Below are 16,346 nucleotides of genomic sequence, written 5' to 3'. Positions count from 1 at the left end.
AGGTCTTTTGCGTGACACACTCCGATGCCTGACCATCACATATGTTTACATGCTCAGAGGCCAGCCATAGAGGAATTTTCTGCAGGTACTTTTTTCCGCCCTTTGCACAATGTCGGGAAAACCTATGTGTGTGTTCCACCTTCGCTGGGAGCTTTGACTGGGGAATGCCTCGCGAGTGTTTTGTGCGGCCGCCGGTCCCACTTTTTTTTCCCGCTTGTTCAGGGGTGCATCATAGGCACGCTCAACATGAAGCTGCTGCGGACTGCAGCCCTCTTCCTGGCGGCCAAATACGAAGAAACGCAGGACCCCTTGCTTCCTATTTGCTTCGAGGAAATTATGAACGGCATGCCAGATATCAGAAAGAGTGATGTATGGGAGATGGAGAGGGACATTCTGCGGGCCGTCGACTGGAACTTGACGAGACCCCTGTCCGTAAACTTCCTCCGTAGAAACTGCAAGGCTGCTCAGGTTAGTGCAGTTCATGCTTTGGGCTTCCTTCTTGGCACAGTAGGGTCGGTTGGGGATGTTTCACATTATTTGATCTCCTTAGCGGGAAATGTAGAAGCGTAGAAGAATCTAGAACCATGTTCTTATCTATGTTCGATAGGCGCTTCAAGAAAAGACCTGTCAGAGTACAGGCTCAGCCCTTGCTTCTCATTGCTTAAGAGGTGCTGTGCTATTGAACTGGCATGATTCATGTGGTCTGTTTTCTTGGTGAACATTAGAAGGCGGGAAGCTGACACACAGATGCTTAGATGATACGCACCAGGATGGTAAATTACATGAGCACAAAATTGTAACCTGAATTAGCAGACCAATTTTTGGTTCATCCAACAAAATATTATTTGACATTCAGAATTCACTACTTCCTTAGTCTAAGCGATAACAGTGCGCTTTAAAGATGCAAACGCAACTGTGCCCGAAAGCACGTCCTAAGCTTGTGATATTTTCGTTAAGGGGCACTCAGGACAACTGCATCCAACTATCGGTGTTAGTAAAAATCAATTATGTGGCTGTTTTTGTCAAGTTTATGTTTGTCTGGCAGCCAAACGAACGTTTGGAGCTGAGAAAATGTAATTAAACGAAATTTCCTCCATTCCTTCCCAGCTCCTTTGGGCTAGCGCAGAAAAACGGTTAGGTGATCACTATCTTTAATTGACTGTAGGTGTAGCCTGGTGGCTGAGGGCCAAGATAAATCGAAATCAGGCAGGGATGGTAGCTCTCGTATTTCTTTTCTTTTGCCTTTTCTACATGATAAATGGTTATTGAGCGAAAACTGTCATTCGAAGAATAGATTATCGAGACCAACACTTCCCGAGCTGGAAGTTGCTCAGGTCAGCTATTCGGCTTAATTCGTTGCTAATTATACTTGGACTGCAAGTGTGTGTAGTCGGCAGCCAAACTTGAGTGCCATTACGAGCAAGTTCACTGTTCTTTTTTCAGAAGTCTGATTAGACCTTCTAAGCCATACCTGTCTTGTATGATTAAAGTGGCGTCATATACGTTAATTGGCTGAAAATGCACAATCTATGCACTATTTCCCTGCGTCAAACGAGGAGAGTCGTTTCCAGAGAAATCCTAATAACTAAATAGGATTGGGTAGTTGGATATTTAAGAATCGGGATCTTTTTTCTATCCTGTTGCATCGTAACAATCGACCATTAGTATTTCTAATTGATTTAATGCCCCTCGGAAGTTGTCTTCTTTTCTACCCTTGAGACCCTCAGCAACTACTTGGACATTTAAAAAATGATCTGCAAGCTCCGCCCTTTCTTTGAGTGGCATGCGTTCAGATAGAAGTCGTTTTTCTTCCACTATCCAAACTACAGGAATGCTTGACTTTTCAAGTTGCCGCCATTGCTGATTATTCATCCCTGGTTTCCACCTCATTTTATCCCGTGTACAGGCTAGCAAGAAGGAAGAACTAACAGCAACGTACATCCTCGAGGTCTGCCTGCTCGACTATGGCATGGCTTGGGTGAAGCCTTCGAGGAGGGCTGCTGCTGCTTTGTGCTGTGCGCTGCTGCTTCTTGGGAGGCCGAAGGACTGGTAAGCAGCCACATGCTTTGATGAAACTAGAATAGATAAAAGTATTCGTTTAGTGACGAGGGGAAAAAGGCAAGCTGGTGGTAAGGAAAGCATAATTAAAAGAATATCAAAGTTGGCACCCATGCTTGCCTTCATTGCATTCGACTGTCAAGCATCCGCGTTGGTCGCATGAAAATTTTGTGTCGTCTGCAGCCCTCTCGGGATGCTGTGCCCCTTTTTGAAGCTTGGTCAAAGAAATGGGAAGGAAAACCGTGGTCATGCCTTAAGTGGGCTCGCCTGAAACACGAGCATGTTACATCACATACAGGCCATTTGGAAGTGAAGCGCTCCATGGCTTGGTCATAGTTAGGGGTGTATTCTACATTAAGTGACTGTGAAGACAAGTACAGGTCGAAGCAATATGAAGGGGAGCAGTTCGTCCAATCGAGAAATGGGCCGATCCCGCGTGTGTGGCTGTCCTGTGAACTGGAGGCAGACACCATCGAAACAAGGCAGGCCCGAACCTCTATTTTTAGATCATGTACAATCTGAGAACTATTACTGACATCTAAATCTCAGTAGGCACCGAAAGAGCTTATGGGTGCGTGTAGCTGGCACAAAAGACAGAGTGAAAGCATTGCAGGGTGTCTCTGCCTTCTTTATAACAGTCGGACAAACGCAACTGGCCCACATCCACAGGCTCACATGTTCAGTTATATACTGCCTCTACCTGTATATCCCCTGGAATGCGGACTGTGTTTTGAGGTTCACTTCATTGAGAATGTTCAGTATATCAGCAGTTTTCAGCGTCTGGCAAGTGTCAAGCACTAGTTCAAGGGCTCTATAACAAGACATGGTTTTATGGAGGAATGTGAATGTGGCTTATACCATACGATGGGTGTATTAAAGGATATGGTATGAGGAGTTTGAAATTTAAAAAAGAGCAGTGCCTCGCCTGTACCAGTAATGTATCGCAGCATGGGTGTATTTGCAGTAAGATACAACTCAATAATGCACAGGAGAATGTGCTGTCATTGGCATCGAACGGTTCTCCAGACGCCGCGGTTAATATCCTAAAGTGAAGTCCCAGTTGACTGGCAGGTGCATCTGTGATATGGGGGTTGTCCTGGATGGCAAGCTAATCGGTCGATGGGGTTGACTTAAAGGCTCCTGCTCAAAGGTATTTGCCGCTGTGTTCTTGAGCAGTATTATAGGATGATGATGATGACGTGTAAATCAAGATTATGCTGATTTTAGGGTTGCATGACTTTGGTGGTGATAAAACGTTAGGGATACGGTCACGGCTGATTAGCATTCCGAATCTACTCTGTACAAAATTCTCGATGTAATATGAGCCAGCATTCGGGAGTCTCAAGCATTTTCCCGCACTCGTACGGATCATAAGAGCGCGTGTGTCCTGCTGCACAAGCGAACAGCGGAATGCGCATATCGCTGACTCTGAAATCGCCTATCGCGCTAAGAGATAGGAAGGGCCGGGAGGCTGTAAATAACTCCCCTCCGGCGATCACGAGGTTTGATTTATAGTTGTTCCGTCGCAAACGCGGATTTCTTTTCAATTTCCATGGGGATTGTTTTCCGAACATTTTTCGCCCTCCAATGAGATTCGCATCAGCGATTTTGACTGCATTCGTGTACGGAAATAAAAAAAGCTAAAAATGTGATCGCTGAGGATATTGTAGATAAATAGGTGTCCCTCTAAATTTCGCGTTTGGTGCGAGGTAGCTTCTGGAGCTTATAGAAGTCAGCAACGTACGTTACTGTATTCGCTCGCCACCTTTTGTGGCACTGGAACCAAATAAAGCGGGCCTTACCACAAATACAATTGCATGAGGGAGGGACCTGCTAAGATTGCTTTTCTTGTAGCCAACGTGTTCTTGACGAAAGGGCAATAAGCGCTAAAAGCTATTTTTTCCACATATTTTTCAAGTGCATAACAAAACAGTTGCACCTAATAAAAAGCCCCAATTACCTTTTTTTTTCTCTCTGTCCGGCTTTCGCAAACATACCGACATGTGTTCTCTAGTGCCGTGATGAGCCCGGAATGGCTCATAGCGGCCCATTGCAATTAACAACTAGGAGGTAGGATCTGCGCTTTTGCGAGAGCTTAACCTTCCAGTGTCCCAAGTGAAACGCGCTTGTCTCTCTCAGGCGTTAACAGCAGGAAACAAGGCGGATAGCGGCCAAAATAGAAAAGAACTGAACAACGCGGACCCACGCGCGGTTACGGTCTGGCACTGTGTCACCGCTACTTAATTCCAACTTCGCCTCCGCTCCTGACCGTGCTTGCACATTAGGAAGGCACGCTTTCCAACTATAGCCTTCGCTGTTGTCGCAGAAAGCTCCGAGCAAGATGCGAACATAGACAGACTATTTCACCTACGACTGCCAGAATACGTACAATATAGGGTTTTAGAGCTACAGGAGTTTTTGTTTTGCGTTATAGCATTATTAACTACGTAGTGGATTATAAACATGCGGTGGTAGCTATTATCAGATGCATTTCAGGATAGAAGCGGGAGATGCCCCTCACTAGATGCCCTCCAGCCAACGGTATCAACTGATTTTTATGACTGAGGTTATTTGTACTAAGCTGTGACTAATCCCCTATTACCTACGAGCCGCCTGCGATTTCACGCTGCAAAGTACGAAGGTTTAACCACAATGGATGAGAACGAGTCGACGTCATTGGCTGGAGGGCGCCTTTTGAGGGACATTTGCCGCCTTGTTCTTGAGTTGTAACATACTATGGAGGGCTCGTTAACCAATACTTAAAAGGTAGCTTCGTAACTATTGCTCTCAGGCTGCTTATTTGTTGGGAGGCTCGCAACCCAGCCGTCATTAAGGCCCTATCAATTTTTATTATTTCTTAAATGTTATGCTCGCCACCGGTGCGGCGCAAGAATTGGCGGCGCACAAGGCGGAAGCCGAAGCCGCGAGACCAGAAGGAGCGCTGTATATGGCTACGAACGCCGCTCACACATCGACGCTCTTGTCTCGTGCTCTCTGTCCGCTCGCCGCTCCCTTTTGAGCGCTCCCAGCATGACGAGAACAAATCTGCATCTGATGCATTCCACCAGAGAGTGGTGGCTGGCATCAGAAGAGGCTATTGGCATTCAGCATTGTACTACAGTTCAACGGTAGTACAAGAGCGTAAACTCCTGTTGCAGAAGCCAGTGATGAATTTTCCCCAGAAACATTAGTGGCACTGCTAGTTAACGAGCGTAGGAACTCGTATTTTGCTGCTTTGGAAGTTGTGCGTTGTTGAATCTCAGTGCGAAGAGTGCGGGTGAGTGCCAACCTCATTGTTTGTATCTTGCAGCTGGGACCTGAAGATGGAGTACTACAGTGGCTATTCACTGAAGGATCTGCGGCCATTTGTACGACGCATGGCCAAGCTCACCCTGAACGCAGCTGAAAGCGAAAACATGGTGTGTACCTTTATTCCATTTGTTCAGCACATGAATTTAACGGTCCCTTATTTGTTAGCGCTCAGATAACAAGTGCTTAGTGGTGCCTTTAAAAGTAGGTTATTTTTTCTGAATTCAGTAGAATGAATTGTTGATAAATGTTATGATCATGAGTGATAGCAATGCAATTTTCGGAATGGGAGCATGTATGGGTTTGCAGTCGCTGCTATATTATCTTCGGTTATGTTACATGAAACTTAATGGTGAGACTAGTGATCTCTTATTAAAGTTAGAGCACTTATCTTGCTGCATTTGTTGGTGAAATTTGGCACCCAGGCTTGACATTTAGTGTTACGCTTGTTCCAGGCTCCGTACTACAAGTACTCGGTCGAGTGGTATGGCAAAGTCAGCCTCGTCTCGAAAACAAAGGCATGGAATCTTCGTCTCATGACAAGCGGAATCTACTGATCAGCTTGCTGTCACATCACAATACACCCCAATCAGCTGACGCCGTTTAAGCTACGGACTGTTGTTAAGCTATAACCCTTACTGGTGCTCTGATCTATGTATAGCGTGAGGGTTGGAAGCTTGCTCTTGTCATGAAAACCTCTCGAGCAGTGCTCTGTGCAGCATGCCATTGCACTCTTCTCAGTCGATTCACAAACGGTTAGAGTGCAATTATCTTTATTACGATATTTGATTTTAGCTATATGGACATTGCTTTCTGAAAAAAAGTAAACCCTTCCTTTCATTCTGTGAAAACATTCTCATCTTGATAGTGCACCACTACATATTTTGGGGGCAGTGAATCTTTTGCGCGATTGTTGGCTCTGTATGGCTATTGAATCCTTTCGGAGCGCGTTGTAATAAAACTGCCTCATTCCAATTACCACTCTGTCTCGTGTCCCTACGCAACAGCGTCCTTGACGAAGCGATGCTGACGATATTGTCGCGCAGCTGTCTCGTGCATGTTGAAGCCAGTAGTTGTAGGTACTCAACTGGTTACAAATGTGCTCGGCTTCGGAGACCATAGCAGGTTTGATAAGTAGACTCAGTTTATAAAAGCCCAAAATCAGCGAACGCAGCACAACGAAGCTACCCGCAATGAATACTTGCAGTCTGATTAGCCCCTGACGGAAGGTAGGAGCTGTGGTATCAATGGATTCAGGGGTTCAGTAGACCTCCATCTCCCGCTCCGCCCCCCCCCCCCCCCCAAAAAAAAGAAAAATACACCAAGAGACATTATGTTTCCGTGGACAGCAGTTTGGGAACTGCGGTTTCATTCTTCTGGGCTGTGTACAACCACCACTCAGTGATGCCTCCGCGAATTTGTGGAAGGCGCTCGACAATAATTATCCCTATGACTAGATTTTATCGCCTCTGCAGCCGTCTGGAAGACTGAGAAAAAGTGCCTCTTCCGCGAAGGGCTTAACTTTCCTTCGAAATATACAACCACATTAGGTACCTTGTTGAACGCAATACCAGACAAAACGCATGAAAGCAGTAGTCACTGCAGAGACTATAATGAGTGCTATGTGCGGGCGTAAATTTTGGGCCGTTTAAGTTGGAATACAAGCCTCGGGGTATGTCCACGAGGCGGCTCGATTCTCCGCGGTTCGCCTCGGGTTATTGGCCGCTTCGCCGGGTGACGTCAGGCCCGCAGACGTCACGCGGCGAAGCGGCCTGTTGCACCCGGCGAACGGCGGAGAAGCGATGGATGGAAGGTAGGAGCGTCCCCTTTGAAACGGGGGTGATGGCCGTTGCCACCATGCCCACCTTTTTTTCCCCTTTATTTTGGTTTAACTGTGTTGTAGGTTATTAAAACTCGCCATTTTCTTTGAACACGTCTTCCTACATTTCTAACATTAAGTCACCTCTCTGCTTCTGAGCCACCAATATTTCAGTCGCTTTTTGCTAACTAGCAACGCAGATCTATTTATATGACCATTGTTATCTTTAAACATTAAGGCCTCAGGAAGAGTGACTGTACCGGCATTACCGACATCCGCATGGATACCATCATATTTGAGTATGATGTGTTCAATTGTTTGTAGAGATCTACCACACACAGCACGTGTAATCTTCTCCGTTAAATTTCCTTTTGTAGCTACGCGTTCTAAGACACCCTGATCTAGCTTGAAGGAGTAGGGTGCTGCCTCTTGGGTTACCACAGAACCAATCCTTCCTAATCTGCCTTTTCCGGTATCGATATATTTCAACACTATGCTTCTTTCCCATTGAATTAATCCAGTTTTTACCTTCCGCGTTTTTTACCTGTCGTTGAATGTGCTTTCTTTCTCCGTCCTTGTGTCATATATACTTGCTGGTTAGTTTCCTGGTTTGTTTGTTTTTCCCCCATTGTGAGTCAGTGCTCTTCCTGTACATGTATTTAAATACATTAGCTGCCCGCCTATTAGCGTCCAATCCCTCAGGCATTCTTCATACAATATTTTATTCTGAGCTTCCCGTGTTTCGAACGATGTCCGCCCCATATTCCCATGTACTGCCTCTTTTGCGGTTTTGCCGTGGGCATCTAGTGCTAATCCTCCAACAGCTGTCTGATTTACTTCTAATCTTGACTGAACTTCTGTTCTTAGGCACAGAACAGCAATTCTCGAAAGTAAGCACCGGGCACCATTATTCCTTTCCAAATACCTCTCAGAACCTCATATTTTTTACCCGCATATTGCCCTATGTTTAATTAACCCGGCATCTCTTCCCACTTTATCTCTGATAGACTGGTCATGCTTTTCTGTGTATATCTGTCCTTCGTTTACCCATACCCCGATATATTTGTATTCGGCCACTCTGGTATTCATGGTCTTGTATTGTAAGCACTTGTTGAGTTAATATCGTTGAAAATCACCGCACCTGACTTCTTTGCGCTAAACCTAAATTATAGAGCGTTTCCTTCGTCTCCACAACAATTAACCAGAGTGTGCAAATATTCCTGGCTATCTGCTAACAGTACAATATCGTTCGCATACATTAAACCCGAGAACCGTTTGCTCAATAACAACTTTTCTGCTTAATATGTATGGCAAATTAAAACTTATATTACATTCTTGTAGCCTTCTTTCCATGTCTATTATATAAAGCATGAACCGCAGCGGTGATAGAGGACAAACTTGGTCTAATCCTTTGGGTACCTCGATGGCTGTCGTACTTTTTATCCCCTCCCATGTAATGTGAACTTCATTATCTCGGTATATTTCCTGTAGGAAATCAGTTGGCTCATGACCGATACCTCCATTTTTTAATATGGTCAACAGGAGGTCCCTGTTCACGCTGTCGTATGCAACGCTTATGTCCAGGAAGGCTAAATACAGAGGTCTCGTTTCCTCCTTAGCTATTTCTACGCTTTGGACAACTACGAACATGCTGTCATCTAAACGCCTACCCATTCTGAAGTTCTCCGAGTATCTTATTACTTTCTACAAATGACTGCATTTTTAATTTCACCGCCTGCATTGCAGCCTGTATAAAACAGATGCTACCGTAATAGGTTTTGATTTAATTTGATTTATGGGGTGTTTAACGTCCCAAAGCGACTCAGGTTACAAGGAACACCGTAGTGAAGGACTCCAGAAATTGCTGCCACCTGGGGTTTTTTAACGCGCGCTGACATCGCACAGTACACCGGCCTGTAGAATTTCGCCTCCATCGAAATTCAACCGCCACGCCCGGGATCGAACCGGCATCTCACGGGTCAGCAGCCGAGCGCCATAACAACTGAACAATCGCGGAGGCTTATCGTAATCTGTCGAAATGATTTTATGTGAGTCATGTCTCCTTTCTTTTTACAAATCAAATGCATTTTACTCTGTATCCTGTTGTGCGGAATTTGCTTATTTATTATTAACTGTCTCCGATGCTTTTATCAGTGTTTCCTAGCTTCTTGGACCAAGTTCATTTATCAGCTTGATTGGAATTTCTTCTGTCCCTGCAGTTGTGCATACAGGAATATTTTCTTCTGCCTTTTTTCAGTTGCGACAGGTAAGTTCTAAGCTGCTTTCTATTATGCTGTCTCTTATACCTCTCCCATTTAGGAGATCCCCCTATCGTCGCTTCTAAATGACTTAGCTTTAACGGATGTAATGTAGTTCACAGCGTCGTCTTCCTCTAGACATTTTCAATCAGCATTTAGAATCTGTTCCTGGTTTCTTTGATTCTTTTTACCTAGCCAGCTTATAAGGTTCCAGCATTTTCTTGGCCCCCTTTAGTTGCGTCGCGAACTTCAGCCAGCCAGCGATCACAAGACTACTCTATTTTAGCCTGGACGAGGATTTGCTCTTGCTGTTTCTTTTGTCGATCAGATTCTCATTTTATATTTTCCTATATAAGATTTGCTCCTATTTCCTCTTGAGATAGCTGCGCCTTCTTTGCTTCTTTGTGTTCCTTTGAACCCACCCGTCGTTGTTCTATGGCCTCTTAATTTCCTTATTCATCAGCTTCGCGGCTTCCTCACTAATGGTTTACCCCTTTAACTTGTTGCCTTTTCGTGGTGATGAGTATCTAACTGAATATAATCTCACTTTTCCATGGGGCGTTTCTCTATTGCTTCCTCTACTCCCGCCTCTATTAGTTCCTCATTTAATTTTGTGGTCTCTTTAGACTTGTCGGCATGCCGCTTTCGATCAACGCTCCTTATACGCTTATGATCACTTCCGAGACTGTACTCTCCCACTTAGTCAATTTCCATTTTTGCGAGCTTGAAATATTAGGCAGTAGTCACGGTCGTCTGCCTGTTACGGAATTTCCATGTGATTTGTTCCTCACATTTAGTTTCTATATTTACATTAACTAGGTTGCGCCGATCACAGAAGTCAGCTGTATTAACTTCCTTTTACAATCATTGTATCCATCCGGATCCTCGATGTGGCCATTCATATCACCTAGCAGAATACTTTCGACACCGTCTTCAATCTGCTTCATATCGTCATTGAGACACTTAACTAGATCCTTGTTTTCTTGCCTATATTTGTCCCCTGTCCCTAAATAAACTACCCTAGCAGTGTCCATTTGCTAGCAGTTGTATACCTGAAACATGTTCTTTGCAAGTTGATTTCATTCTTTGGCAATTTGTTTTTGATGTATCAGCATACGTATACCCGTCCTATCTTCTCCGTTGTTCTCCGTTCTCTGTAGCTCTCTTCACAGAAGTAGCCTTCAATAAACGGCGGATCTTCTGGATTCCAGAGATGTGTCTCGCACAGCACGTACGCACCTACCTCTGCGTCCTTTAACTACTGTCCTGTTTCTAGCCATTTCGCTCTCTTTCTGCACTCTTGCATGTTTATGTAACCGATTCTGGTGCTAAAATTATTTTCAGTATAGTTTTCTTCCTGGACCTCCTAGTGGCCATTTCGTTGGGCTCGGCCTCCATTATACACTTCCTTCTAGGCTCCCACCTACCCCAACGCTCAGAGCCACCATGGACACCCTAAAACAGCTATATACTCTCCGGCCTGCCAGACCCCAACCGATCTCTGTTCCTATCCTTGCACTGCAATCGATGCCATCTCATGTAAACCCTCTGCAAACGCCTACGCCTGCTCCATGCAATTCCCTGATTGTGTCTGCTACTTCAAAGCCTTTATCCAGCCTTAACTTCCTTATCTTGCGATTAACAGTTACCACGTCCTTGTTCTTCTTGTCCTTGCGCCTCCGGCACTGTGGACACAACGATCTTCACTTGCAGTGCTATTGCCCTTATGTCGTTAACTCTCTCAGCTAATCTTTCCACCACTTGTGCGGCGTCACCATTCCGGACATCATTTAGCCCCGCCGGTACCACTACCATATGCGCACTGCAACATTCTCTGAAACTTCCTATTCGTATCTCTCAGTAGCGCGTCCCTTGCCCTCCCTCGGAATACCCCGACTGATACCCGCCTAACACAATTTATCCGCTCCATTATAGCTCTTTTGCGCCTCCTCATGTTTAAGTCGCCAGCGATAAGCACAAGGATACTCTCTCGCTAACTCCTAACTTCTGGATTCTGCTTCGTCTTACCAGGGACTGTGACCTCTTTACTTGCGTTTACCTTGTTCCCTTTCTCTCCATTGTCTCCAGACTTCCTAGCCACCAAATGTTAATAGCTGTTCCTGTTGGAACCTGTCTGGCCTACTTGCTTATCGCTGCAAGTGCCAGTGCAGGTACCATCCACATGGCCGGCGCTGGAATGTGCGCCAATTAATTTGACTTCCGATGGCGGTGGCAGCCTTTTCTACTTCCTGTTGAACAAGATACCTCTTGAGCTTTGTACCTCTAGCTCTCTTTCCAGAGCACCCATACGTGACGCCAGTTTGGCGTTCTCTTGGTCGAGAAGGTCAAGGCGTACACTAAATACGCAACATCAACACAACGAAATCGCTCCGTCGGCTTTTTCTGCCGATAAGAAACGCGTTTTCTTAAAAGTCAGCGACGCGTCACTCTTCTTGGACTTAACCTTCAGTTGAGTGACCATCTTAGCGCAACTCGAATATTGCTACCACAAAATGGTCAGAATATCCACATGTTCAAAAAAACAACGCTGCAAACACGTGCTAAAATTAAACCAAAATAAAACAAACACAAGCGAACCGTCTTGTGGAAATATATAGCCCTGGAGATGAAGCTGCACGAGCTTTCGAGATAAAAGATGAAATCCGGAGGGCGTACGGGCCTCAGGTCACAGCTTTGCGGGCCGCGTGTTTGAAACTTCTGCTCTATGGCCTTAAAGCCAGCTTGCTTCTACGCTCATAGACGTCCACAAGACATCCCTTGTGAAAACGGGCCACGAGAAGACTGGGTGCATTCACGAAACGGTACTGCGAAAAGGTCCTTTCATGCGGCTTGTGGAAGAAAGTATTGTAGCTCACGCTGCGTAGAACGCTCGCAAGAACGCTGCTACAAAGAAAAGCACCGAGTAGGGAAGACATGAAAGAGTGAAGGTATGTTTATTCATGCACAATATGTACAGTCGCTGCCGACGAAAATGAGAACGAATGGCGAGGGAGCTGACAAAAGGTGGCGTTACGACGGGCGTCCAGCAGGGAGCACCCCCTCCGGGAACCTTGCTGAAGTAGAACGAGGCGGTCCAAGTGACTCACAGCACAGTGAAAACGTTGCCATGATGAAGCCGGCGCCCACTACCAGCAGTAGTCCTCCGCGGTGCTGCGAAGCGTTGTTAAAGTTACCGACCTTAGTAGACAAGGTGGCCGACACAAGCAGAGCGGCGCCGCTGGCGAACAGGACTCCCATGACGATATACGGGCGCCACGACCACTGTGGCTGCGGGGCTTGCGCAGATGAATATTTGATCTGAATGCACACAGTGTCCTCTCTGGACTTGATGTTCGGTGCGGTCCACAGGCAAGATCCGTAGGAGGGCGGTCTGGGAAAGGCCACGAGGGGTTCCCACGTTGCCTATTCACCAACGAAACATGGAACTGAATCTTCAGGGATGGCCTGAAGTACGTGGACGAATCGGGGCAAGTAGCGACGACTCACAGGCCAATTTAGACGCCTCCTGCGTTCGAAAAGCGGTAACCTTGTCGGGCGAGCTCGATACGAGAGATTGGGCATGGCGATTTTTGGTGCGCGTATCCGCTGCGTTGAACACGTGGGTGCGGTTAGACGCGTCGCCTGACCAGGTCGTTAAGCACGTCCGAGAATGATTTGTGCGGGGTAAAAAGTGTTCCCCTCATGTCTGCCAAGTGAGAGGAGAAATCATGCGTCCCAATGGCAGCAAAAACTACTTGTCCTTCCCTTTCCCTCCAGCCTTTCTTCAGTGGCCTCAACATCGCGACTCGGCGCTGATAAGAAAACAGGAAAAAAGGGAGGTCACCCGCAGGGTTCAGCTTCGCGCTTGGGAGGGCAGTGAAAATTTCTTAGGAAGGGGCATAGATGAAAAAAAAAGGGGGGATCACTGAAACCCGGAGATAAGGATACAACAGCCACTTCTTGAAATGCTACTGAATACAAGGCAGGCTCTGACAGGTGTGCAGTGTAGCTTTAGCTATATCCTCATTCCAGCTAAACATGACATATGCTTGTGCGGGGGGAAAAAGACCTTCCCTGTGATTTGTTCCTCTGGCCAATGCTGCGGACCGATTTACAAGACAGCATGAGTCATCCGGTTAGGCCCTGTCATTCCCCATTCGTCTCCCACTCCCCTGTGAAATCTTCTGGTCTGACATCCGTACAAGTCATACCGTGGCACTGTCTGTGAAGCGTTGACGAGGCTTAGTGGACATCGTATATTGTTTTTGCAGCCTGTTGTGTATAGGTAGGAATGGAATTTTCGGTTTCAACCGAAGAAAAGCAATAAAAGTACGACGCACTCGGTTTCACCCGAAACAGGTCAGTGTTCTTTGTTCACAAGGCATAGCTAATTGGCTGCTGAATGCGTGTTACACGCACTTACAGTTAAAAGTTAATTAAGCGGGGAAGCCAGGGGCCGCGATGTGACGATCGTATCTTATGATTAGCAGCGCAGTTGTGCGATTTAAGGTATTATTGGTCGGCTAGCTTACACGCATCTACAGACAGGGAAGCATCATCTCCTTGCCGTCTTCTAGCTAATACCTATAGTCGGTTAATTAGGTAAACAAAATGCCTGTAGCACACTGAAAGAAGACCGCGAATGGGCGTCACGAAAAGCTATGCTCTGGCTACCGCGACAATTGAGCGGCAGTTCCGTCGCTGTCGCCAACACGCAGATCACGTGACCCGTTGCGCTCAACGCCGTGGGACAACACAACGATAACATGTCCGCCTTGCTCTTAGGAGTCAACTTTCGCCTGCGTTTTTGTCTGCCGGCTATGTCATTTAATTTGAACTACTCTGTTAATGAGTATAGAGATTTTGTCTACAAGCATGCAATGCTTCTTGCCCGCCGTGCTCGCGAGGTGGCCCGGACTACGGCTGTTGACCAACGGCATTCACCATCTTCGCCGGCCGGCATCGTCTTTGTCTCAGTACAGATGTTTCAGAAGCAAGCATGTTAATTACAGGTAAACAAATTGTTCTGGGTGAAGAAAATAGCGAGCTAGACTCTTAATGACTTTAGACCACACAGGATTGCTGCGTTAAGTCGCCGAACAAAGGTAGTATTTCATTCGTCGAACATAATACTCGCCGCAAAACACTGAAACTAGCGTCGTAAAATGAAAAAAACTGAGAAGTAAATTCGCGGTCCGTGTTGCCACAGGTTCGCCAGCGCCCTTTACTCGGGAATTAAAGATGACTCATGTCTATCTGCTGTGGCCAGGCGTAGCCAGCGCTTATCATGACTGCTCTTCGCGAAGTAAGCCCACCTCACCAATGCAAAGGATTTTGCAGGCAAGGACGCTTTCGCTGTCAGCGTGGTGAGCATCTCCCGGTTGCGGCTACGGCAGTCACGGACGGAGTGGAAAAGGCCAAAGAGGCTGCAATAGTACTATCGTTCAGAAAGGCACCAGCACAATTCTCAAGGATTCCAAAACGGCCCTTCGCAAATTCGCGAGGGGACGTATCTCCGCCACTGCATACATTATTCTTACGCATAAATTATTATTCTTATGCACTGCATAAATTATTCTTACGATGCGAAAAGATAGAAACGAAGTGGATCTGGTGTGGGTCCCTGCCCATGCGGGCGTTCCAGGGAACGAGGCCGCTCATTAGTATGCCCGAGGTTTTTTCAGCCGAGCCGATGAGGGGGTCTCAGACATGGATGTCCCCACGGGCGACACGCTAATTACATAGGCCATAACCAATTATTACAGGGAGCTTAGAGCGAGCTTGCCTCCTCCGCACGTTTCTCTCAACCGCGAAGAGGCTACCACGTGGGGGCGGCTGCAAACGCGGCAGGGCCCAAACCCATGGACGTGTTCCAATATCTGTTCTGATTTGGTAAATCACTATTGTCAGGTGTGCGGCGAGTCTGCCACCTTAGACCACATAATCTGGAACTGCACGGAGGATCCGCCTCCAGCAGATCTAGTCACATCTCCGACGCCTTAAAAATGGGAAGCTGTTTTCGCCAGCTTGCACACCGACGTTCAGTCCCGGGCCACGGCAAGAGCGCAGGAGGTCGCCGAGAGACTTAAACTGCCGGCCACCTGGAGCGGCTGAAGTGACCCAAGAATATCACTGCCTTTCTGACAATAAAGTTTTCTCTCTCTCTCTCTCTCTCTCTGCGCAGAAAAATGGGTGGGAGCTTAGGCGACTCAGCCCGGCAAATGTACTTCGCCTGACAGCCGCTAGAAGGATACGTCCCTTGAAGAAACTAGCGTTCCTGTATATGCTCCCGCAGGGAGCAGAGTTGGGCGTCGGTTCTTCCTTGCTGCTCCAAACGCCATTCTTCGAGAGGCGATCACATGGTTTTCGTGATGTCAAGTGTTCAACTTTCCGCGTGGACGCTGACTCCACAGGCACTGTGCCGAGAGACCCCTCGTCAGCTCGACGCCTCTTGTGAGGCCGCGCTGTTGGCTACATTTCACACATTTCCCATGTACACCTGTGGTGTCAGGTTTGTTGTTCTGCTGTGGTAGTGAGGGACGCAGTCGCCAGCTATGACTGGGTGGGCAATGCGCCACACTGAAGCAACCACGCTGGGAACAGCAAAGCTTTTTACGAAGTGCCATTTGGAAGGTAGGCGGCGGCTGTGACTTTTGAGAATAGGCTGCGATAATCACTCCCAAATATTATAAATTAGCAACTCAGATGAAATGACTACACTATTTAATAAAAAATTAGGTAAGCTAATAATATAAACGAGAAAGAGTACTTTCAAGGTCCTTTAAAGATTCGTTATTTCACCGCGTTTAGCAACGGGGTACATTTCGTGAAATGTTGTTAGGCAAGCAGTTTGAAATTTTTTCATAACGTCAGACTCGCCCGTTCAATGCGTTGGTGTTGCT

The 16,346-nt window shown here is 46.7% G+C and overlaps 1 protein-coding gene across 1 annotated transcript; it reads left to right on the top strand.

Annotated features, from left to right (window-relative positions):
* Window positions 1-246: 246 nt before the first annotated feature.
* LOC144119862 (G2/mitotic-specific cyclin-B2-like) lies at window positions 247-5,924 on the top strand. Its single transcript, XM_077652383.1, has 4 exons — window positions 247-468; window positions 1,907-2,049; window positions 5,369-5,477; window positions 5,823-5,924. The coding sequence occupies exons 1-4, from the start codon at window positions 247-249 to the stop codon at window positions 5,922-5,924; spliced, it is 576 nt and encodes a 191-aa protein (XP_077508509.1).
* The last annotated feature ends 10,422 nt before the right edge of the window (window positions 5,925-16,346 follow it).

This window comes from Amblyomma americanum, chromosome 2 (genome assembly GCF_052857255.1).
Source record: "Amblyomma americanum isolate KBUSLIRL-KWMA chromosome 2, ASM5285725v1, whole genome shotgun sequence".
Taxonomy (NCBI): domain Eukaryota; kingdom Metazoa; phylum Arthropoda; class Arachnida; order Ixodida; family Ixodidae; genus Amblyomma; species Amblyomma americanum.
The sequence above is the reverse complement of the archived record's forward strand: the minus strand, read 5'-3'. Positions and strand labels throughout refer to the sequence as shown.

Coding starts and splice junctions, on each gene's coding strand:
- LOC144119862 (XM_077652383.1), top strand. CDS start 247: ATGAAGCTGCTGCGGACTGCAGCCCTCTTCCTGGCGGCCAAATACGAA. Junction 2,050..5,368: donor CTTGGGAGGCCGAAGGACTG/GTAAGCAGCCAC, acceptor TGTATCTTGCAG/CTGGGACCTGAAGATGGAGT. Junction 5,478..5,822: donor CAGCTGAAAGCGAAAACATG/GTGTGTACCTTT, acceptor CGCTTGTTCCAG/GCTCCGTACTACAAGTACTC.